This window comes from Ammospiza caudacuta, chromosome 14 (genome assembly GCF_027887145.1).
Source record: "Ammospiza caudacuta isolate bAmmCau1 chromosome 14, bAmmCau1.pri, whole genome shotgun sequence".
Classification (NCBI taxonomy): domain Eukaryota; kingdom Metazoa; phylum Chordata; class Aves; order Passeriformes; family Passerellidae; genus Ammospiza; species Ammospiza caudacuta.
The window spans coordinates 493,821-517,621 of NC_080606.1; the positions used below are offsets into that span (position 1 = coordinate 493,821).

General features: G+C 42.0%; 1 protein-coding gene and 1 long non-coding RNA gene across 7 annotated transcripts in view; one reads left to right on the forward strand and one right to left on the reverse strand.

Moving 5' to 3' along the window:
* Positions 1 to 340: 340 nt before the first annotated feature.
* LOC131563952 (uncharacterized) lies at positions 341 to 8,315 on the reverse strand. Of its 3 annotated transcripts, XR_009275334.1 has the most exons (7): positions 8,211 to 8,315; positions 7,477 to 7,586; positions 6,738 to 6,912; positions 6,157 to 6,263; positions 4,502 to 5,098; positions 3,012 to 3,906; positions 341 to 2,231 (listed from the first exon to the last, which is right to left on the reverse strand). It is a non-coding gene; the product is annotated as an uncharacterized LOC131563952 (long non-coding RNA). The 3 variants fall into 3 exon arrangements; XR_009275333.1 differs by having other exon boundaries at positions 341 to 3,906; XR_009275335.1 differs by lacking the exon at positions 6,157 to 6,263 and having other exon boundaries at positions 341 to 3,906.
* A 12,188-nt stretch (positions 8,316 to 20,503) lies between these two features.
* RPGRIP1L (RPGRIP1 like) overlaps positions 20,504 to 23,801 on the forward strand; it is a 43,410-nt gene continuing 40,112 nt past the window's right edge. For 3 of the 4 annotated variants that reach the window (XM_058814125.1, XM_058814126.1, XM_058814127.1), the window contains exons 1-3: positions 20,693 to 21,148; positions 22,735 to 22,826; positions 23,592 to 23,736. In XM_058814125.1, coding sequence (XP_058670108.1) covers positions 22,742 to 22,826; positions 23,592 to 23,736 — 230 coding nt within the window. In that variant the 5' untranslated portion in view covers positions 20,693 to 21,148; positions 22,735 to 22,741. Of the gene's footprint in view, positions 20,561 to 20,692; positions 21,149 to 22,734; positions 22,827 to 23,591; positions 23,737 to 23,801 lie in introns of those variants that run through there. The other variant, XM_058814124.1, reaches the window with a different exon arrangement.

Genomic DNA, 23,801 nt, shown 5'->3' on the forward strand with positions numbered 1-23,801 from the left:
TGCACTTGCGCTAATTAATGGTCATTGAAATAAACAGGGCAGGAGACTTCTTCTCCTTTTAATGCCTTTATTAGAAGTGATCAGCTCAAGATTGGGCAGCTCGACGGGTCTGCAGCCTCCGTTGTCTCCCAGGCTGACGAGGAGTAGGAGGATATGGGCAGCTTTGTCCACTAGCGGCAAAGCTGGGGGTCCATTCCTGGTGAGAGCCTTTTTGGGCATGACCCCTGGTTTTCAACTCCGCAGTCTCACCCCCCTTCAGCTCCCGGCTTCGGGACAACTCCCACTGTCAGGGTGAGAGGCCACAAAGGTCTCCAGCATCTCCGCAGGCTCAGCACTCCATTCCTCATGTTTAGACATCACTCCAATTTCTCAACTCTATACTGGGTCGTTGTTTAGGGGGTCTTTTCAGTGTGTTTGGAATAGCAGCTTCTCATGGCATGCTGATCCCAAAGTTATTTTGCATGTCCCCGTTACCCTGTTTTTTTAAGATTTTCTAAGCCTTCTGATGTTGACATTCTTGTAGTGAACTGTCTCACACACTTTCTGTAAATAACTCATTGTTTTGCATTCCTTTATGGCAGAGGAAAGAGTTGATGGACTGTTGGTTTGACCAGTGTCACTGCAGAGGTGCCACTGTCACCTTCCAATCCACTGTCACTTTTGTAAAACTATAAATATTGGAGTCAGAGAATAAAACTTCCCTTTTTTCCTTCACCTTCAGAGCGGTGGTGTGCTTGTGTTCTCTCGTGTCCTTCAGCGACATCCCCCCCTACGTCTCTTCTCCTCACTGTCTGGGGAGGTCCCCGCCCTTCACTGTCTGAGAGAAGAGCCATTAACTCAGCCCCAGCCAGGGCTTTTACTGATACAAAAACAACTATTAACGATAATGACTTGTAATTATCATAACAAACAAGTAATACTTTAGCAGCACAGCAACAGTGGTCTGACTAGCTTTTGTAATCTTTTTCTTCACAAAAAATATTGGCAGATTTTTTGTTTATAACAGTCATGAGAGCAGGAGGCTGGGTTCCGCGGAGCTCGGTTCGGTTTGGCCGGGCTCATAAAATTCGGTGGTTAGCTTTGGTTCGGCCGACCTCGTAAAGTTCGGCTGATCTCTGACTGGTGCGGCTGACCTCGGCTCTGTTCGGCTGAACGCGACTACATTCAGTTCTGTTCAGTTAAATTCAGCTAGTTCATGTTATAGGTTAGTTGCGGTGGGGAATGAATCACCGACTAATAAGTCCAAATAACATGAAATTTATTAATTGATAGAGCAAGCGATAATAGGCAAAGTCAGTGCCCCGGGCGTGCTGGGCGACAGGAGAGTCTCCGCTCTAACACTGTCACACTCTTCTGATTTTCCGTGGAGTTCTTATACAGTCCTTCTTCCAGGCTGACGTGTGAAATAAACAAGGGCCAGGAGACTTCTTCTCCTGTTTAATGCCTTTATTAAAAGTGATCAGCTCAGGATTGGGTAGCTCGGCGGGGCTGCAGTCTCCCGTCGTCTCTCCCAGGGCGACTCAGAGGAGGAGGAATGTGCAGCTCTGTCCACCAGGGGCAGAGCTGGGGATCAGATCCTCTTGGGAGCCTTTAGGGCCTGCTGATCCCGTCAGATGGTGCCCCTCCCATTCCGTCAGCTTGGTCTCACCGCCGGGGTCAACTCTCGTGGCCAGGGCGAGACGGTCCGAAGGTGTTCCACGTCTCTGCAGGCTCAGCACTCGGCTCCTCACGTCCAGACATCACTCCAGTCTCTCAACTCTTAGGTGGCTCGTTGTTTTTGGGGTTTCTCCGTGGGTTTGGAGTCGGGGGTTCCAGAAAGCATTCTGGTCTTGGGAGTCACTTTGCATAACCCCCCCCACCCTCTCAGGTGTCTTCACTATTCTGAGAAAGGTAAAACTTAGCCTCGGGCAAGGTCCCCACCCAGGAGAAGGGCCATTACCTCGCCCCAGCCAGGGCTCTTACTAATACAAAAACAACCATTAACGACAACGACCCGTGATTACAATAACAAAGGCAGCAGCCCAGCAGTAGTGTTAACTTTTTCTCACAGAAAAAAATATTAACCGAATTTTTGTTCATAACAATGTGTAGTACTCTGCATATTCTTCTTTTGTGTTTAGGCGGTCATAGTCCACCTCCTGGGGTCTGAAGATGAAGGTTGGTAATTTTCCTTTGTCTGATTCCTGGAATTCTTAGGCTCAATCTGTTGAGTTCCTGGAATCCTAAGTTTACTGAGCGGATAAACTGATACTCTGTTATCAATCATAGCAAACCCCCCAGCCATATTAACAGTTTATTAGACAGATAAACAAATGTTTGTGAAACCTACCGTCTTTTGGTTTCATCTTACTTATCCTTTAAAGTCTGGAAATTTACTTAAACAAACTAGAGGTGTTGCAACAGTCTTACTGGAATTACTTTGTCAGCTCTGATGAAAAAACTTAAAGTTTTAACCCATTACAGTTCAGCTTTTTGTCTGAACTCACCTTGGTTCAGAAATTTCGGCCAGATTGGGCTCTTCAACTACACTCAGCTCATTTCGGCTACACTCATCTAGATTCGGCCATTTGGCCGAGCTCAGCTACATTCGGCTCGCAGATTCCCTAATGGCACCTCCTAAGGAATTCTTCATAACACAAATAACAGACTCTAAAAGGCTTGCGGGTTTTTGAAGAAATATAATTTTAACTCAACTCTCAGGACAGAGCTGGTGGCTCCTTTAGGACAAGAATATTTACATGTAGAAGCAATGCCCTCATTTGCATCTTGTTTTTATTTAACCCCCCCAAAATTCCATATCACAAGCAATGTGCAGTTCTGGTTTTCCCCCCCCCAAACACTATTTGTGCAAAGGACCTAGGGAACAGCACACAGTCGTGATTCAATTGAAGAAATCCTGTTTTGCATTTCAAAGGTTCTGCTTCCGGCACTGCGTGTTTGCAGACCTGGACTGCCATGCTCAACTACCCTCATGGCAACATTCAAGAACAAAGTATCCCAATAAAACTCACCTATAATCAATGAGCAGAAAATCCTTCAGGGTTTAGTTCCATCTCTCAGCTGTTCCTAGCGGAGGTAAAATGGGGTTTTGTTGCACACTGCAGCAAAAGCAGTGATGGATCAGGGCTTTTTTTTTTTTTTTTTTTCTTTTCTTAATTTAAAAAAAGGGTAATAAAAATAAGCCAGGTCTGATATAAGTGTCTTGAAGTGCCGTTCAAGCCTTTTAAACCCAAGAAGACCATCCTGATTCCCAAGTCCAGTCTTCTATTCATACTGGTTTTGGTATCATTAAATCAACCAGATTCTCCAAGAAATCATCATGACTAAACCTCTGTCTCCTCATTCTATGCACTTATACCCCATGAAGCTCTGCAACCATTTTTTCCCATCCTGTATTAGAGAGAGGATGAATATTAAGGGCACACACAGACACAAACAGTCTTTCTGGTTTTCAAAAAGATAAAAATGCGTGTAATAAAAATTACTTAAGTAATATTGTCTCTCAAACTCTTCAAGAAAAGGGAAATTGGAGCTTTAATGTCCCACTGAGAGATGTTGAATAAAATTTCCCCCTGAGTTTGCACAGAGGAATAAAATACTGATTTTTCTGACCAGACAAGGTAGGTCTGTATGAGAACAGCTCAGGAGGCTTTCACAGCTCACGGTGATGAGGGCAGAGCACAGAAGAACATTAAAGATGAATGTTAGTCCCCTGAATTAATGCCCTGATGTAGACAAATTTTTTTGCTAAGAGACATAACAGTTTCTTTCCTTTGTTTCTGAGTCTCCAAGTCACTCTGTAATTTGCAACCTCCACCAACCTGACACAGGTAAGTGACATATCCGGGTCCTGTGCTCCAAGCCACATGTCCCCGATGTGAAGGGAAGTCAGGAATACAGAAGCAGCTGTGGAAGAAAGATAAGGAAAAAATCAGAACAGATATTCTTCTATTTCCCCACAGTATTACCAAGTCAAGCTGCTTGGTACCTCCAGGATTATGTTTTAAAAGAGTTCTCTAACTCTATTCCTAGCTGAAAAATCTGGAGTGGCTTTGCCCATGCAAAGCCAATGATCCTACTCACAAGAAGAAACAAACCCGTTTCCTGTTAAATAAAGCAGTTTGAAATCTGACCTGTCAGATGCTCTCACTGATCAGCAATAGGGATCAGCATCCAGGCCCATGTGGACTTGGTTTTTTTGCTGACTATTTTCCCTCTTGGAATTATTTTTCTTTTGTACCTTTTGTTCCATTTTAGTCCCTGAAAGGGAAGTTTCTTAGAGGGTGTGGGAGTGTTGTAGTATCAGAAAACCTCCCAGTGTGACCACGCTCTTTGCTGCCCACCCTTGCCCTCATCCCACCAAAGACAGCTTCTGTTTAGGGCAGCCATGAGCCTGGGTGGATATGGGAGAACTGATTTAATGGATTAAAAAAGCCATGGAATCTCCTAATTTCTCCCACCACTGCCTCATAACATGAGTGATAAGAACAAGACAAGTCACCTGTCTTGTGCACATCCTCTTCCACCATTGCTGATAGGTACAGAGATTTCACAAGCTTGTGGAAGGTGCTGGACAGGACCTGCTCCTCCATGAGCTGAAGCATGATGGAACTGAGCCCACCAAGCTGCCTGGAGAGCCCGGCTGAGGTGCTGCTGGCCTGGCAGAGCCAGGTGTAAAGCTTGAAAAGGTCCTTCCTCAGTCTCATCCCTGAGCATCTTCCGCACAGCTGTTGGGTGTGGTAGGATGCGGTTCCGCAGCCACCTCAGCACTGGTGACATGTCCTGCTCCCCGAGGGGGCTCTGCTCAGCCAGGGACCTCACCAGCTACTCAGTGACGGCATGAGTGGATGCACAGGTGATAGCCACTGCCTCACCCCCACCTTCACTGGCTCTGAGGGTCTCCCCTCTCTGTGTGGAAGGTGGTGCTGGGAAAAGAGGGTCCCAAAGGGCAAGTATGGAATTCAGATGGTCTCTGCTTTCTCCAGCTCAGACACTTCCATGTCTGCAGCAGTGTCATCTTCTCCCACCTTGTTCCATTTCCGAGTGTGACAATACACAGGAGATGAGGCTTGAGGTTTGTTCTTGCCCTTAATATTTTCTGTAAGAAGATAACCACCACCAAAACAAACATCAGATACTCCAAAGGATTTTCCTGGTACAAAACTGTGCAAATAAGGTGCTTTCCTGTGTTGATTCAGTTGTTACAATGGCAAGTACCGCCTCGTTAAGCAGCCTCATGGAGCCTGCGTGTTTCAAAGGGGCTCCAGGAGCTCCCAGGGACTCCAGGCTGGAACCCTGCTCCAAACTGGATCGCTCAGCCTGGAGACCAGAGAAGCTCCTGAAGCCTGGAGCAACACAACCCACACATGCAGTAAGTTACAGGCATCACTCCAAAAACTCTCTTTAGGTTTTTCTGAGGAGTTCTGAAGGGTGAAAAAACTGTAAAGGGTGAAAAAACTGTAGAAAAGCTAAAGCTTTTACAGAATCCCTTAAATATATGATACTTTCTTAACGATACAGAACATTTAAACAAACATTTAAACAAAAGCGTTAATGTGCACCAAAAGCAGCTGCTGCAAAAAAAAAAAAAAAAACAGCGTTGCTTTAGGACCTCCCACTCCCAAGTTCCTTATACTTTTTGTTCACAGAGAGAACAAGAGAAGTCACACAAGTCTTGGCTTTTTTTCCTTTCTTCAAAACTGGTGACAACAAGAGACGCCAACTATTAACTTCTGCTTGCTTTATGTATTTATTGTTTTTACTTACACATTGCTTTCAGATTCCCATCCCGAATGATTCACAGAATGACTCACACCTTTGAGCGCAAAGCCTCCAGGCACTGCTTTTTCTCTTAAGATTTCATTTAAAAAATACTCTTTTTCAAAGCCTGACTCGAGATTTGCCACTAAGTTTCATTTTAAAACTCTTTCCCTTCATAAATTGTGTTTCTCCAAAGCTTCCAAATTGTTTCAAGGTTTGAAATAACCACAAGGAAGATCTGAAAAATGCCTTTCCATTTCCTTTCTTCCTCCCTCAAGGAACATCAGTCTGACAGAAGGCATTAGGACTACTTCCAGAGAAGTTTGCCTCACTTGAACTGCTGGTCTTTAACAGATACAACAAAATACGTCTTCCTTGAAGTATTTCAGCACTTACTGAGCAATTCTTTGTTTTGGTACTTCTGAGCCAGGGCCTGCAGGTCGTTCTGCAGCTGCAGGTCTTTGCTGACAAGACTCCACTTATGCAGCAGCAGCAGCTCCCTGCTGGAGAGGACACTGTCATTTACTGTGAAACACCTCATCTCACTAAAAGCCTCCACAACAACAGCACAGTATTCCAGCACAGAGATGAGGGTGCCAAACAACTCAGTCAGCTTGGCCAGATCTACCTTAGTCCTGTCAAAACACAAGTGCCATGCATGCTAATTCATCAGTACTGCTCTTAATCCCAACTGTCAGAATGGCCAGGAATTAAGGATGAAGGACTTGACAACAACTGTGCATCACATTTTACTTTATTCCCCATGTATTCAAACACATAAATCCTCCTGTCAAAGAAATCTCATCCAAATTCACTACTCAACACACAAACTGAAGGTGAAAAGAGCCATCCATCTATCAGAGATAAATCTTAATAAAGATTTCTTTTTCTTAATAAAGAAAACTTAATAAAGTTCAAACTGGGCAGAGGATGAAATGCAAACCGACTAAAACAAAAAAACAAAATAAAGGACTTACCAAATATGTTTGATTAACGTGACCAAAACACATAGAAATTCATTTACAAGCTTATTAAGAAGTAGTTTGCTGTTCTTCTGGGATTGATTCTTGTTTTCTCTTGTCTCTTAAATTTATTACTCATAGAGTATGGAGTAAGGAAATAATTTTATTTATCACCTTGTTCTCCAGAAACCTGAAAAACAAAACAAAACAAAAAAGAAAACCACATTTGAAAGGCAGATCCTCACCAGCAGCTGGTCCATCACCTACAGGGGACCGTACTCTAGTGCACTTTTGGTGCACTTGCCTGAACCTGTCAGGGCACTCTATGTATGCAGAAGAGATGTTTTTGTGAGGGAGAGGCAAGGCAAGGAGGAATGTTCTAGACAGTTCAAATCCATTACTGTGCTGCTTCCTGTGCAACAGGTCCTGTGACAGGATGTGAACAGAGAGTGCTTGAAATTTAAAAGGTAAAAACACCAGCACAAGGTGCCATTTTGCTTTTTCAGTTTTTCAAGGAAGTGATTTCCAAATCGCAAAGCCCCCCCACCATCCTCCCTCCTACCACAACGTATGAGCATCTTGCTTCTGTTTTCAAAACCACAAGGAACACCTCAGAGTTCAGCAAGTTCTGCCAGTACAGCCCTTGGTGCCCCCTATTTCCATGTCTGTCACCTTTGCTTTTATCCTCAGCCACATAATTCTTCTACTGTAGACAGGAAAACTGTTCCCATTTCTCCTGTACTTCTCTGGTTACCTTTTCTCTAAGCTGTTCATGACCCATGTGAGGAGGCTGTAATCCTCTATCAGCTCATAGGCAGCTCGGGTGACACAGGCAGCACTTTGCAGTATCTCCAGAATACGACACTGAAACAGAAAATGTAACTTGTTCTTTTATAGTCAGGATCTAATTATCTAACTTGAAATTAGCAATTTGGCTGCTATCTGATCAACTTCAAAGTAAAATAAACACCACCTCTTCTCAGCAGCTCCAGGGAAGGAAAGACATTTTCCCTTCAAAGCTTCATACCACAGGTGCTGCTCTTACAATAAGTATTCAGGTAGCAAGACAATTTTATCTTTTTGTCCAAGGTTTTGATACCTGAAATACTTAGGGTGGATGCTCCCAAACCTGAGAGCTCTTGGCATGTGAGTTTCCCTCCTGCTGAAGCACTGTTCAGGTAATAAATGCACTGGCTGGGGAATAGAGACCCCAAAAAAAGAAAAGGGACTGTAGCAGCAAAACCATGGCACCCACATGAGGCTCCATGATGTCAGGAACCTGTTCCAGTTTCAGGGGATAAGGATGGGACTGGTTTAGACACAAGCAATTATTTCCCCCTCCACACATACACAAAACCAACAAGGAACAGATTTTCAACAGGGCCAAGGCAGAGTCAGCTGTTCCTTTCTGTTTTGTACTTGAGATCTTGAAGCCATGCAAACCTTTGTAGTTTGGAGTTTTTTGGAACTTTCTTTTTAAATTCTTACCTGGGAGCCCTTGTCACACAAAGGAGTGTTGAGAAAGGATAGAATTACCCAGAAAACCCTCTGGTAGTCATAAAGCTCATAGCAATGTTTGTCACGCAGCCCTTCTCCAAGAAATCTGAGAATCCACTCTGTTTTGTACGGGAAGCCACAAAGAAAAATACCACCATCAGACATTTCCAAAGAATACCTGCTCCTAAGAGCACAAAACCCTGGTTCCTTCTGAATGCCAGCTCAGGGCTTACCACAGCTTGTTCTGGACTTCTCGTTTTCCATTCCTATCAAATTCCTATCAAATCACTAACATCCATCAGGAACAGTCAGTCTGAAGCCCAAACATGCAGTGGAAATAGAATTTTAGAAGTTCCTGTTTCTAAAATACTTCAGTTGAACTCAAAGTTGTGGGATTCACATTCTCTGAACCCGAGAGAAGCAGTGAGAGAAGCAGAGAAAAGAATGATCAAAACAATTCTTATCTCATTTGCTGCTGCTGTGTTGTGCTAAAGTAGAATGCAATATGGAGATTGTTTACCCAAAGTGATGGTGCTTTGTTTCCTTGGCCTATCAGCTCCAAGCGCACGTCCAAACTATTGGTCAGCAGACAGTCACAAGATTTTGTTGAGTGCTTGTGCGGTTTCAGTTTAGATGTAGTGTAATATAGTATAGAATAATATAGTATAATAAAGTAGTTAATTAGCCTTCTGATATCAATGGAGTCAGATGCATCATTTCTCCCTGCCACAAGGGTCACCTTGTTTTTACTATACAAAGTTACTAATCAAAATTTAAAGAGGAATTGTAGCTAGCTGGGGCAGAATATTCTGTTTATTGTGCTCACAGAGCATACACAGCACAACCCATTGAGCGTTAGTATTAAGAAAACAATGAAACCCCCACAGAAATACCATTTTTCATATATAAAACATAAGAAAGATGCTTCCAATTAACTATCTATGGAGAATGAGATTTCATTGTATTTTTACAGCTGTTTTTAATACATTTCTGAAGAATTACTGGATACCTAAAATGGGACTTTTACCTCAAAATCAAAACTGTAGAAAAGCTGGAAAAAACATGGTACTTTCCTCAGGTCCAAATACTGGCATGACAGAAGGAATCTGTTTACCTTTATGTACATGTGCTCATGTGCCCCTCTGGAAAGAGAAAAAAGTTGGCACTACGGGGGACAATTTTCCCAACCCACAACCATGCGCGACAATCCGTGGAAGCTGTAGCGAGTGTGCAGTGTTCCAAGATAGCAGAACAGTCCAGCAACTGCAGAAGGCCTTTGCTCTGAGACTCACTCGATTGCTGCACAGCCTCCCCTTCTCTTCCCCAGAATGAAAAGCTCAATCAAGAGTGCACGAGCACAAAGCAGGTGAGGAGATCAACACTCCCCAAGGCTCTGTTTTTCACCCCAGAAGTGACACATGCAGCAAGTTCCAGTACCTGGCTTCAGGATCTGCTGTGCCACATGATCAATGTAGAGGGTCAGGGAGAAGGTGGACCTGAGGTTTGGCTGCCTGATTCTGTCCTGCACAGCATCCAAGAAATGCAGCAACTGTAAGAGCCCAGGGAGAGAAGCCTGAAGCACAGGCCAAATGAACACAACAGGAGCACCAAGACATCAATCAGCTTCCAGGATATTTCATGCGCCATACAGGTAGGAGCCCTAATTCAGCAAACCTGAGGGTTTGGCGCTGTCAGGATCAAAACACCCAGAAACCTGTGTAAAAGAACCCGAACCAAAGCTGGCTAAAAGCAGCCCCTGGCAAGGACTCCTTAAACAACTTGTTAATGAGGAGGCAGGGAGTGATCCAATACTCACCAGCCCATCCGGCCAAGGTCAAAGCTCTCTGCCCGCTGAAGATACAGCAAGCAGCAGGGACCTTTCTCCCACTCTCCAGCACAGACCTGTGAAGCCAGAGAGAAGTTTACAGAGTAGAAATAACCAGAATACGCTCTCTGCTTCCATACACTCTCTGATCGGTATTCCAAAGGAAAGCCCCCATGGATCAGAAGCAATCATCTCTCATTTTTCCTCTAGAATCATCACTGCTTTGCCTTTCTGTGCAAGTGTTTCTTTCCATGTCCATCCATCCCCAGAGCACATTTAATCCATCTTTTCTTCCCAGGTGCAGCTCTCCAGCACAAATGCCACTTCTCACAGACACAAAGCAAACAGTCATCTGTGACATGTTTTGGCTTGGAAAGTAAAAACCTTAGTGCAACTGGCTACATTATTAAAACATATAGATGCATGGGTGGTCATAGATGGAAAGCTTTGCAGGAGAGAAAACAGCTGTTTCAATAGCACACTTCTATACACCTTCAGAAAAATCAGAATTAATAGCAACTCCTAAGACCCCTGATGAGGAATCCAGCCCTCCTGGGGACACCCAATGCAGCAGACATGGGAAAAGGATGGACAAAGTCAAGCTTGGAGTGAAAAAAAGAGAACATAAATACAGTAGCCTGTAAAAAGCCTTCACACAGCAATAGTGGGGACCAGTCTCATCTACTCCATCCTTGCTTTTTGTGATGACATGAATATGAAATAAAAACACATGAAACGCAAGGAAGACCTAGGATGTACCAGGTGTTCGTTTTGGCAGCGTGAATGACAAATGTCTGTCCATGCACTACCAGCCAGCCCCGTTTCAACCCATCCTTAGCCCAAGCCTTCCTCGCCTCCCGTTTCCCAGCGCTCTGCTCAGGGCTTTGGAGCTCACGCTCTCTCCTCCAGCAGCATCTTGGCACTATTTACAGACCCCGCCCCGCCCCTCGCCCTTCCCTCGCTCGGCAGCCACGTCCTTCCCCCGCCCCCCAGCGGCGAGGGGCAGGGCGCTGGCTCGAGGGCTGCAGTACTGCTCTCTGTCCAAAAGGCGGCAGCACTGTCGCCGGCCACAGCAGGAGGCTGCCCCCTCGCCTTGAGGGAGGGGAGGCAAAAAAGAACAGGGGATCGCCTTCGAAAAATCCTCAAAAATAAATGCCCCAAAAAAACCTGCACAAAAACTAAAACCTCATTAAACTAATGATTGTTGATCATCTGGCTGAATCTATGACACGTACCAGAAGTGAAATTTCCCCCCATTCACCTCAGTGTTTTCACCTTCTCATCCAACAGCCTGAGCCTCTTTGAGGCTGCTGTCAAACGCCTTGCCTTGAAAGCTAGAAGTGTTTCAGTTCACCCGCTAAGAAACGTGGAAAACAGCTCAAGTCAATTTCAGAATTGCCCTGAGCAGAGCCGGTGTTTCAGTACCCAAAATTACCATTGCCAATATGTGCAAGAATCACCGTTTTATTAGGCAAACATTTGAAATATGGTAGCAGCTTCATCTTCTTGTTGTTGCAGTCCTTGGAAGTTTTGCTATTTACTGAAATGGGAAACAGATCAAACATGAGAAGCTTAAGAATCCAAGCTCACTGGCCATTGTGTAAATAGCAATTGATGAATTCAAGGTACCATTGTAACATACAGAGTGGCTCTATGCAAGAAAATGGACGTGTCGTCTTTCACGGGGGCAGAAAACCTTTCTACCACGTGAACTCTGGGAGTCATCCATCATGCCTCAGTGTGCTGAAGCTGTTCAGAGAGCATCACGATGGGTCTCTGTGCCCATGGCACTCTCAGGGCTCAAGGGAGCACATAAACTCCCCACCTTACAGACACGCAGCTAAAGCCCACCAAAAACGCAGTTCTCCAGACAGCTTAGTGAAACCAGCTAGGAGTTCCCAGCATCACGCTGGGTGCTCCTGTCCACAGATGGCTTTGCTTTTAATGAATCCAGAACAGAGCTGCATTTTTCTAGTCTTTAGCTCTACTAAGATATTTTATTTAACACGGCGAGAAAAAATTTGTTTTGACAATGATAAATAACAGAGGGCATAATGTGCCTTTTGCTGCTACCTTCTTTTGCTGCTCCATTTTGCTTGCTTTGTTCTTGCTTTCTGTCAAAGAAACGCTAGCAAAATACCTCATCAAGTCTTGCTGTGAAGACAGACTGCCAGAAAGGTAGAGAAACTTTGAACCTTTACAAGACCCTTGCAGCACATGTCTTGGTGAATTTCTATGCAGATCCTTTCTTCCAGCAGGACTTTTTTGCACTATTAGTGCACATAGAACTTGTTATAAATTATCAAATCACCAGCCAAATTTATAAAAAATTTAACAACAAATTACCAAAAAACAAATAGAATTTCGTGCAACATCCACAATCAAGACAGCATCAGCCCGGCATCAGACGCTGGGTGAGACCAAAGAGTCAACCAACAAAGTGGCAGTATCTCCTCAGAGGTCCACACCAAAGCCTTCCACAGTACAGCTTGTATACAGTTTATTCTGCCTGAGGCATGGATGACCATATCTTTCTATTCATTTCTTCGAATGCAAATCCATTTCTTTAGACAGACCCAGGTTTGCAGACATGAAGTCTGGAAGCAGGCAGAGCTGGTTTTCATATGTAATATCTTGATATCGGTTCCTGTAAGCTCATCATGGTATGTCCATGTCTTGTGAAACTCCTGGAGTTATGAGCCAGGAAGGCCTCCATGTTTATCTCCCAGGTGCAGAGTCTAAGGAAATCACCGATAATGGGCCAAGGCAGTCCTATTCAGACTTAAAGCCAGCTTGATACAATCTTGGTGTTGCCCAGAAGTAGTTATAATTTGAATAGGACGCTGCTTCTTGGCTGGGGAGGTTAGTTTGTCTGTTTCACTTAAAATGTCTATTCTATTACATTTACCACATTCTATAACTACATACATTTCCTTATACAGCATGAATTAACTCTCATATTTCACAAACTGAATCCAGTACAAAAAAAGTGACTAGAGGAACCGTTCTCTTTTCATTTGAATGGTGATAAAAATGCATATCAAATAAAAGCATTTTAGAACAGCAGGAAAATTTTCTATGTAGCTATCAAATCATAAAAAGATGTATATTTACAGTTTGGGTTCCTTTCGGCATTTACAAGAATTCCAGACAAAAAACACAGCTTAGTAAACTGCAAATCTAAATTACAGTATCTTGAACAGTAACATGAGGATGGCAAGAGGAAGAAAACCAAACAGGAAACCAAAGGAAGCCAGAAATAAGGCACAACCTCTCCTCCTTTTCTGCTTACTACAGTACCTTAGAAGTACCTTCAAGTGTTGTTACAGACACATAAGTAGATAACTGTGCCAAGAACAATTGTGGAAAACTGTGGAAAACCGTGCTATCCCCACAGAAACATAGGGTTTGCTTTCACGATGATTAAATCTGCATGCAATGCGTACGGTAAGGGTATGTTTTGTATATTCAAAAACAATTTAAAACTATTTCCAAATTGAAGGGACTGCTTTTTAGTTGTTTTGAATTACATTGCTAAATACGGCACATGTTAAAATACTGCAGACATGTGGTTCATTTTAGAGTTGCCAACTGCGACAGTTCTAGAAGTTGTTGATCTACCTCGAAGTCAGCTGCCTCACCTTCCCACAGTCCTTTTCTACCTAGCCAAAGTAATGGGCCTCAGCCCAAGGCCTTCCTTTTGTAAGCTTCTAGCTCTATGCAGCAGCAAACCACTACTTTCTTCTGTGCCAAGACTTTAGGTAGACGATTTGCATCTGCCCTCCTTCCAGTCAAACCTAATGGCGAGAGAAAAGCCTCTCAGAGATGTTCAGTCATTCCATTTTCTAGACAGGCCAAATCCAAAGAAAAGCAAGCTATGGCATTGTGTACTTGCTCTTACAAAACACCTGCTGCCCTCTGACAATCAACTAGCAGAAAACCAGCCAAACTGAGACTTGAGGAAAACAACCCTTTGAAGTGAATAATGGCATGATAAATAAAGACAACACATTTCCAGGCTACCGAGATATTGGAAATGTCAGCAAAGGCTTGAGAGCAAAGGCTGAACTAATGGGGAAAGGTTAAAAGAATCCCAAGAAAAACATGACCAAAGGTTAAAACAATTCCAAGAAAAACATAGGCAACTAACCTGTTGAAGCCTTCAGGAAATCATTGGCCGCTGATTTACATAGGCCATTCAAGTTCATTTACCTGTGCATCTTCCACTCCTTTGTCACCTGTCAGCATCACAGGGTGAATTGTGACCATGGAATCACAATTCTTTGGATTCTGTTCTTAGCTTTAGGAGAGAAGTACAGCAGCTGAAGTACCTGTTACTGATGTGATACCCAGGAACACAGAGTTGACACATTTCATTCAAGTCCAATCACAAATAGTAACACTAAGAGGATAGGATTGGCCTCTTTTCATGACGTTTTTCTTGTTTTACAGCCTGCTCTGATTCTGGTGAAACTTTTTCATTAGCTTCTCTCTAAAAAGGAGAAAGTCCAATTAAATTTCCCTCCCTACTGGTGCAGGTTTACCATTCAGTTTTTCGAGCCTAAAAATGGAATTGGAACTAGCATGACTTACTGTGTTTAAAGTGTCTGGTCTGTTCAGACAATCTCAGGTTGATAAAAGCCTAAATGCTACTGGCTAAAGAATACTCTGTTTCCCCCCAGGACCGCATGCATGCGACTTAATCTAACTTTTTGTAACCATCTCCAGTAATACAAAATCCAGTCATACAAAAAAGGCACAGATAGGAGGAAGAATTATTGGACCATTTAGGGAAGCAACCTTCTCACCTTCTTTTGGAGTGAGCATAATCTGCTAGCTGAAGTAACAAACATGAGGACAGAAATCTCCCTACTACTGAGAAGTTGCTGACAAGGGAACCACCTAAGCTCTGTGACTTTCCCCTTTCCATTCACTGGTCAAGCCTAGCAGCCTAAGATTTACGGGGTCAAAGACAAATGCTAATCTAGTCAGAAGTCTATGAAAGGTCCAAAAGGAATTGGAGTTCTTCTTAGACAATGGAAATGGAACCAGAGCTACCAATCTGCTTACTTGCAACATATCCCTAAAAGTCATTCCCTTCTATTCATAACTAATGTATAGCCACCAGTACAATCAAGAAAAGATGAAACTTTCCCCCTTCTTCTTCTTGAACCAGCCAGACCCTTTCCATCATATTTTCTACCAAGTAGCTCACCAATTTCATGATGCATGGAATAACAAAAAGCAATATAATAATGACTACTACTAATAACAAAGCTCCCTTTATGGTATCTTTCAACCATCCAGTTCTTCCCCATCCCTCAAACCATTCATCCAAACCCTAGTCATTCCCAGTCAATTTCTTCATGTTATCTTGTCGTTGTTTGAGTTTCCTGTGAATGGCTGCAGAATGGTCAGAGAGGTTCATACAACACATTCCTTCAAACTCCTCATACTCATGCCCATGTGCCAACAACAACAAATCTATAGCAGCTCTATTTTGCAGTGTGCCATGTCTAATGCTATCTACGCCAGTGAACATCTGATTTAAAATAGTGAAGTTACCTTTAGTTGTTGGACTGTCCAGCATTCCAACTTATTTAAGTGTAGCCAAAGCTTGAGCAGCAGCAACACCTGTAGTAAGGGATGATTTATGCTGGAGCGCCCCAAAACTCTACACAACTGTCACAATCAGGTCTTAAGCTTGTGATTGCTCTTTCAGTTATCTTGCTATGTCCTGCCCTCCAAGTAGTCTGATTCAGCATTTCATGCATGCTAGCAGAAAACATGGTTAGTCTTCCTAAGTAACAAGGACCATCAAACAAATCACTTGGAATTGTGGGTCATGCCCTATCCTCACACATTAAAAAGACACCTGGTGTAAGCTTTCTTACAGTCACATTTGCACCAGCACTTCCAGGATAAGTCCAATTGTGGCAATATTTGGTCACTTTCTGATACCATGGAGAATTGGGATTGAGGATGACAGTATTATTTTTGGGTCATGGGACTAGGACATTGCTCATATAAATTGATTGTGGGTTTAAAAAGTGGTTGAAAAACAGGCAATAATTTTCAGGTACTCGTCCTAACAAATCTAATTATTGGAGCTCTAGTCCGCTTTCATTCTGTGATTGTGTTATAATACTGGCTTGGATGCCCTCGCCATTTGCCTTAATCCCTAATCTTTAGCATATGTCCAATTTTGTAACACCACTGGCTATGTTACACCAGTGATCCTTCACGTTTGGTTTATTTGCTTCCAACTCCTACCCATTTTGCAAAACCAATAAGGTTACTTATTGGGATGCCAATTAAACATGTGTGGAAACATCTCCTGGCATGGTTAAGGATAAACAAAAGAAATCCACCCCAGTAGCATTGGCCCAAGTAAGACACATATTCTGTCAATGCTATCTGGACTACAGATGTTGCCACATATCACAAGGAACAGAGAGAAACCTCCAAAAACCCACATAACTAATTTAAGACTATTCTTCATCCTTAACATCAGCAAAGAACCCTTCCCCTATGAGATTAGGGAAAAAATCCAAGCTGATTGTGCCTCTTGCTCTTTGTTCTCTTCTCCTATTCTGTCTCCTTTAGTTCTTCTCCTCCCACTTTCACTTTGTTTGTTCCCACTGCTCAGGTCTAACTCCCCATGTCCCAGGAATAAGTACTCCTTTTCTGCATTCAATGGCCTTGATCTTATTCTCTCTCTCCTTTTTCTTGAGCTCCGAAGCTCGTTATGACGAGAATTCATTATGTCCTTTTTTTTCCCACTTATGGCTAGTGAAGTAATAGGAGAAATTCTTAGTTATAGAAACTGTTACTAATCAACACAGACTGTTGCTCAGCCAAAGCTATGTTAAATTCCTGAAGCCAGAGCAAGAGACTTCATAGAATTAGGAAGAGTTTCTATTTCTTTCTTTTGTATAGCAAAAGGGAGAGTGCATATTAGAGTGGGGCATAGAGTAGGTGATTCGGGAAGTCTGTACTGTGTGTTTAGCTCAGCCAATGGGGCAAAGAAGAATGCGATGCAGTGGGAAACTTAGGATAAAAAGGGGGCTGCATCCCTCAACGACTTGAAAGACCCCATGGGAAATCGCCCATGGCCTCTCCACTTATTCCAATAAAGTTACGGGACTCCTCTGTCTCTTTTTGGGATAAAAACCTCTGCCATCAGGGATTAATTTTCCTAAGAAAATGAGCACTCATCTGGGGTCCTCATCTCACGGCAGTCAGTCAGCAGGATCGCAAGGGCACCCAGCGGCTGCGCCCGGGGCTGTCTTGGCTGTGGTGGGATTTCAAATTTTCTATTTTCGTTAATTGACTGAATAAATTCTTGTTGAATTTTTCTATAAATTTGGCTACCGATTTGATCTTTTATAACAAACTCAACTATTAAAAAAACTTATTAAAAAACTTCACAATTACAGATTTCCTCAGGTGGGTACTACTCATAAAAAACCCACAAAACCCCTATTTTTTCTTATCGAGGTCTCCATAATATTAACAAAAGAGTCTTCTCTCACTAACTAAAAAAAAAACTATTCTAAAAATAATTAACTAAAATTTTAAATTTTACTTCTCTACATTATCAGTTACAAAGAAAGTTACAAAAATAAGAAAAGTATTCTAAAAATTTCAGTGTAAATCTTATTACTCTTTCTTTAAATTACTATTAATAAATTTTTCTTTATACCCTTTTAAAATTTTAAACCTACTTTACCTTTCTCCTAATCCTATTTCACAACAAAAAAACGAATATATTAGTTGAAATAAACACGGGCAGGAGACCTTTGTCCTTTTCAATCCCCTATTAGAAGCAATTAGCTCGGGTGGGGAGAACCAATGGGTCTGCGCTCACACCGCCGCTGCTCCCAGGAGTGACTCTGAGAAGGAAAAGTGCAGCTTTGTCCACTGGTCTGTGGGCAGAGCTGGAGGCTCTGTCCTCACGAGAGCATCGGGAAATTCCCTTGCTTTTCAGTCCAACATTAGAGGTCCTCTGTCTAGCCGACATCTTTTTAGGTTAGGGTGAGGGGTAAAAAGGGTCTTGGTGGCCACTAGATTCTGTTCCTCACACCTGGACATTGCTTTGATTCATCAATTTTGTGTTGGCTCGTTGTTTTAGGGGTTTTTGGCTAGGTTTTGTGAGGGGTCTCTCCCGTTGCATACTGGATCCGATGTCATGTCGACTCGATGTCGCTTCACTGTCTGGGTGTCATCCTCCAGGAAGCAGCAGGGTGTCACTCAACAAAAGGGGGAATTCTTATCCATCAACGACAGTTAACGAAAACGATAGGTGATTACAGTAACAAACAATTAGAACTCCACCCTGGCAGCAACTGGCCCAACCTGTTAACTCTGCAACCTTTTTTAAAAAATGGGCAGCTTTATCTACCCATAACATTAGTAATTAACCAACTACAAACCCACCACACTCTTTAATACATGCAAAAAACGCCACTCACGTTTGTTAAAATTTTAGAAGTTTAATAGTAATGAAAATAGTAATAAAAATTAGGAGAATAAGAAACAATCAAAAGCAAAGAATTACGGACGTCCGGGCGCCTGGCACTCTGCCACAAAGCACACCCTGCTAACAATATATTACCCGTTTAAGCAATAGCCTATTGCATATTCATGTATCTCACACATGAGTCAAGCATTCCTTTCACACTAGGGTATTTCTGCTTAATTTTAGCTTCCTCCCCCCATCTTGTAAACCAGTCTTCTTGGTTCCTCAAAGTCTGAGCTTTCCCGATAAGGAAGCAATAACTGTTCTCTTGGAATTTTGGTGTCTGTTTGCTGTTATCTCTATCCAGATAGGATAATGCGAAGGATTTCTTGATTATCTTTTTCATTCTTTGAGCTAGTTACAAAAAGTATTTTACATAGTTTCTATTTTAATATTATGCTATAGTCTAAGAACTTTTCACACTATTTAAAAGAGATTAATAGAGCACTACTTAAAGGAGATTAATACAGCATAACTTTCCAACATAACACATATTCATTTTAATATTTGCAAAGAGCCAATATTATAATATGTATCTATAACAATATATTACCTAAAAAATCTCAAAATTAGCAAAATCTCAAATTAGCAAACCAAAACCACTACACAAAATTAATATTTCTACCCAATTTCCAATTAAACCACCACATAGCCCTGCACTCTAAAGAACTTCTAATATGTGTACTTGGAACAGAATTGTTCTTCTATAACATCATAAATGAAAACTCATTATATACATGAAAATTTGAGAGAGTGAGACCAGCTTACCACATATAAGACACATACTGCATAATTACAAATCAAAAGCCAATCTGGGATTTTGACAGACAGCATTTAACTGCATACAACTATATCAAAACAAGACCAATTACAAAATAACCAGGTTGTCCTTAAAGAGTTAAGAATCTTACTACTGCCAACAGGCTCTGAAGTTATTTTCCATTAAAATCCTTAGTTGCAGACTTAGATCAGATCTTTCCCCTGCTGTGGGAGGCAAAATATATGCAGATAACCAAGATGGCCAAAATCCATATGTGAAGTATAAAGAATAGATTTATTCCATCATCACGCTGGCAAAACTTTAGACATAAACACTGCTAAGCTTGTTCTATCTTAGCAAGGGCAAAAACTGCATGCAACAGGCCTGTGCCCTGCTTTAATGCAACATCAGGCCTGGCACAGGCACACCGCTTCACAGGGCTGTGATTTTACAATCTCTAAGTTTCTTTATCCCTCTTCCCCCACTTCCCACCCACCACAAGTAGGCTTAAGCACATGGGGGAAATGCACGTAAGTCTTTAACATCCTGTTATTTCTTTGAGTGAATTCCATTTCTCTTAGCTGAGAGAAAACAACCTAAAGCAAACACAAATACCTAAAATTTCCACACTGAATAATTTTAGGATCTCTCAGGGACAAGGTTGGTCTTTGAGGGAAAACAATTCCAGAAACAACTTTGTCGTCAGCAATCCATTTTTAACCTTGTCCTCCCAACACTTGCCCCATAGTGAAACACTTTTAATGTTGAATAGCAAATTAATAGCAATACCAAACCCAGCATACCCTGTACAGGTGTATCTGATTGCAATCTTAGAAAGCTTTTTCTAATATTTCTATAGAATTAGCCTTCCTTTCATTAACATCACTAAAATTACTTTCAAAGGAATCACTTACTGCTTTTCTGGACTGCTATTTTGTAAACAAACCCAGCAGAGGTACAACAGCCATAAAGAGCAACATTCAAGAAAATGTTTGCATACTGCACATCTGAAGCAGTACCTTCAGTTCTCGCCGCAGCTCCCCTCCTCTGCTCCCCAAGCACTGCGCGGGCAGAGGGCGAGAGCGTGTCCCGAGCGTGGAGCGGCGGCACTCGGCCTCGCCCCGAACTCCAACTCCCAGCAGGCAGCGGGGCGCGCGCCCCCGGAAACGGACGGAGCCGTTTGTCCCGAGGCAGTTCCGGCGGTGGGCCGGGGATCGTGCCGGGCCGGCGGGGCGGTGAGTGGGAGCGGCTGCTCTTCCTCCGGGCGCAGCGCGGGGAGCGCGGCGCGGCCGCAGCTGCAGCTGCAGCTGCTCGGGGGGATGTGGCACCGCTCCCTGCAGTGGGCTGTCCCCAGCCGGGGAGCCAGCCTGCGGCGGAGCTCGTGAAGCGATAATGTCAGGCCCGAGAGGCCACTCGCGCGCAGCTCGATGCCCGTGGGAAAGGCAGTGCCTCACCGCTTTATTTAGAACAGCCCGAGAGGCCTTTTCGGTTGCAGTGTCTATTTTGTACGTAAAAAGCGGGAGTTGGCCACTGCGTTCAAGCGGGAGGTGTGTTACCCTGCCCGAGTATGGAAAAATAGCAAGAAAAGCATAATTTTGGCCATGTACAAGACTCATGAAATTCTCTATCCACATTGAAACAATTAGATGTCGTAATTTTTAAGATTTCCCTAAAACCTCCTTCCCTAGAAGTGCTTCCTACCCCACTGGCTGAGTACTTTTTAAAATTTAGGTAATCCATCTTTAGTTTCGCTACTTTGGAACGATGCTGGTGCAACAGATTGCTTCTGTGACCTACATAAAAATTTGGACCTAAAGCATGAGGTTTGATTCTCTAGTTTTAAGCATTCATCTCGTTACAGGCTGGTCTTGCATAACTCAGCAAAGTCGTGTACAGTGTTTTGTAATTTGTCAGATGGTGATAGAAACATTAAGTACTGCAGTATATAAGAAAGTTTTAGTTTCTTGAACTCCAGTAACAATAAAATTCTTCTTTATATTGAACTGGAAGTTCTTATAGGCTAATTCTAGAGATATGGAAAATTTTCCTCTCCTTGTATGTGAAGTTCTTTTCACTTATTTTTGATTAACAAAAGTGCTGAAGTGACTGTATGGTTACTTTTCTTAGAAATAAAATCTGATTAAAATTTTTAAGGTTCAGCATAGCATCTGGATCTGTCCAGGTATTGTTATTTTATTCTAAATTTTAGTGATGAAAAATATTGAAAGCAAGACTGACTTGTTGGAAACGGAACTTCCATTAATCCTTTTTGTTCTTTTAGGACAAAGCTATATGGAGACTAGTTTATAATAGATGGATTTGCTGGTAGAAGAAAGGCATCACATAGGCAACAGTTTTGATGAAAAAATTAAGAGATATTTCGTGGAATGTCTGTGGATTGTACTACGTCACTTCTGTCTTCTGTTGCAAGTCTTTTTAACATTGCTGTTAATATGCCAATAGATTCATAGATACTTTTGGATTCGCTAAGGATTTATATCATCTGAAGGGTGTGAGTGTGGGGGGGAAAGGCCATCCTAAGAACTTCATGTGCCTCCTTTTCATGTTGTGTCAGCATTCCTTAATTCTCTGGCCAACATTTAATTTTCTGCACTGGAAGACAAGAAAAAAACAGCAGTATCTTCATGTATTACTGTGATTAATACTCTAATTAATACTTTCCTAATCTCACTTTGTCATGTAGCTGGTCTTTCTGGTGTCTTAAAAAAGAAATGTGTTTGGATTTATGAATATCATTCATAGGAATGTCTGTTTTAAAAAGTAATTTCTCTTAGGACAATGATTGAAAGAAGACTAAGAGATTGGCAGGTAATACTGAAATGGCTTCATAACCCCCAGCACTTCATTTTAGAGTCCCATACAGAATGTGAAGGATGTCATTCACCTATCAGTTGATGCCTTAAGCTTCGACATGACTTAAAATGAACAATCAATTTTAAAAAACCAAAATCCCACAAAACCAAAACAGCCCCCAAAAAACCCAACTGAATAAAACACCCCAAAAACAAAGACACAGAAGAAACCCCATCAGATCCTCCCACATCCACTTGGAAATATGTTCTTAGCCCAAAGATTGCTGAACACGGTCTAGAACTTTAAAAGCTCATGCATTATGCATGCATTAAATACAATTGGAGCTAGCTACTGCATAACCAAATAAGCCATATTTTGTGCATGGATTAAAAATGGCATAACGTTAAACTTGACGGTTTTTATTGTCCTCTGAGGAATTCAGTTGAGATAGGAACATTTACAGTAATACATGACTCAGTCATTCCAGTGAATCTGTCATTACTTTAGCCATCATTTTATATGATGTTTTGTCGTTCATTCTAGTCTCACAGTTTAAATTGTAGATGGAGAAGCATTTGAATTTTGTCTTTCCTAGTTAAGCCATGCCTGTTTCAGCTGATGAAACTGTGGGGAACCTGGCTGTGAGAGATACAGTCCTTACTCCAGCTGGAATTGAAGGATTACAAGGTTTGTACCAGATGCTATTTATTGAAATTGCAGACTTTGCTCAGTGGCTTCCTTAGCTTCTTTCTAAAAATGTTTCACAAAATGAAGATCAAAATCTGGGTTAAATTTTGAAAGGTACGGTGACTCATTCTGTGTTCAAGTAGGTCGTTGTAAAGAGAAGTTGCTGTGAGATGCTAAAAACTGGAAAACTCATCAAACTATAATGTTCCTCCTTCCAGAAGGAATGAGAATGCTTTTTTGCAGAACTGAGGACAAGGTCAGATCCATTTAAGAAAATGGGAGCCAAAAGTACTGTGCAATTCTTATATATTACTCAACTGCTATTAGAATGAGACTGCTGGGCTTAGTCTTGTATTTGAGTTCGTTTTCACAACTGTGAGTTAATTCTTTCAAGCTTCAAGAGCGTATGTTCACTTTGAAACATTAGAAAACATCTCAATGGTAATGTTCATCCTATCTTTTAATTATGTTTGACCATTCCTAGTTGCTTGCTAAATTGTTATATTTGCATTGCCTGGTAAGTAATCAGTTTGCTGCATCATTTGAACTATGGTTTTTTTTAGTCTCTTAGAGAAAGGAAAAAGGAAGTGGTTAACCTGCCCATAAGTCTGAGGAAATTATTCAGTAGACTGAAACAAGTGTAAAATACATTTTACTTGAAAATTTTTGTTAATTTTTTTTCAGAATTTCAAAGTGATTTAGACTTTGAGTTATGTTGTTATTGAATGTATTGAAGGTAATTTAAAATTGCCTTGGTTTGGGTAGAATCATCATCTACACAGAATGTAAAAGCTCGACAAGTCATATCAAGAATCAGTCGAGAGGAACTGGAAGACAGATTTCTTCGTCTACGTGATGACCATATCCTACTCAAACAGTATGCCAATAAGCAAGAGGAGAAAATTAAAAGGTATGGGGTTTAATATTTTTATTTTAACTCACAGTACCTTTCTGTCTCTTTAAAGCATCATCAAC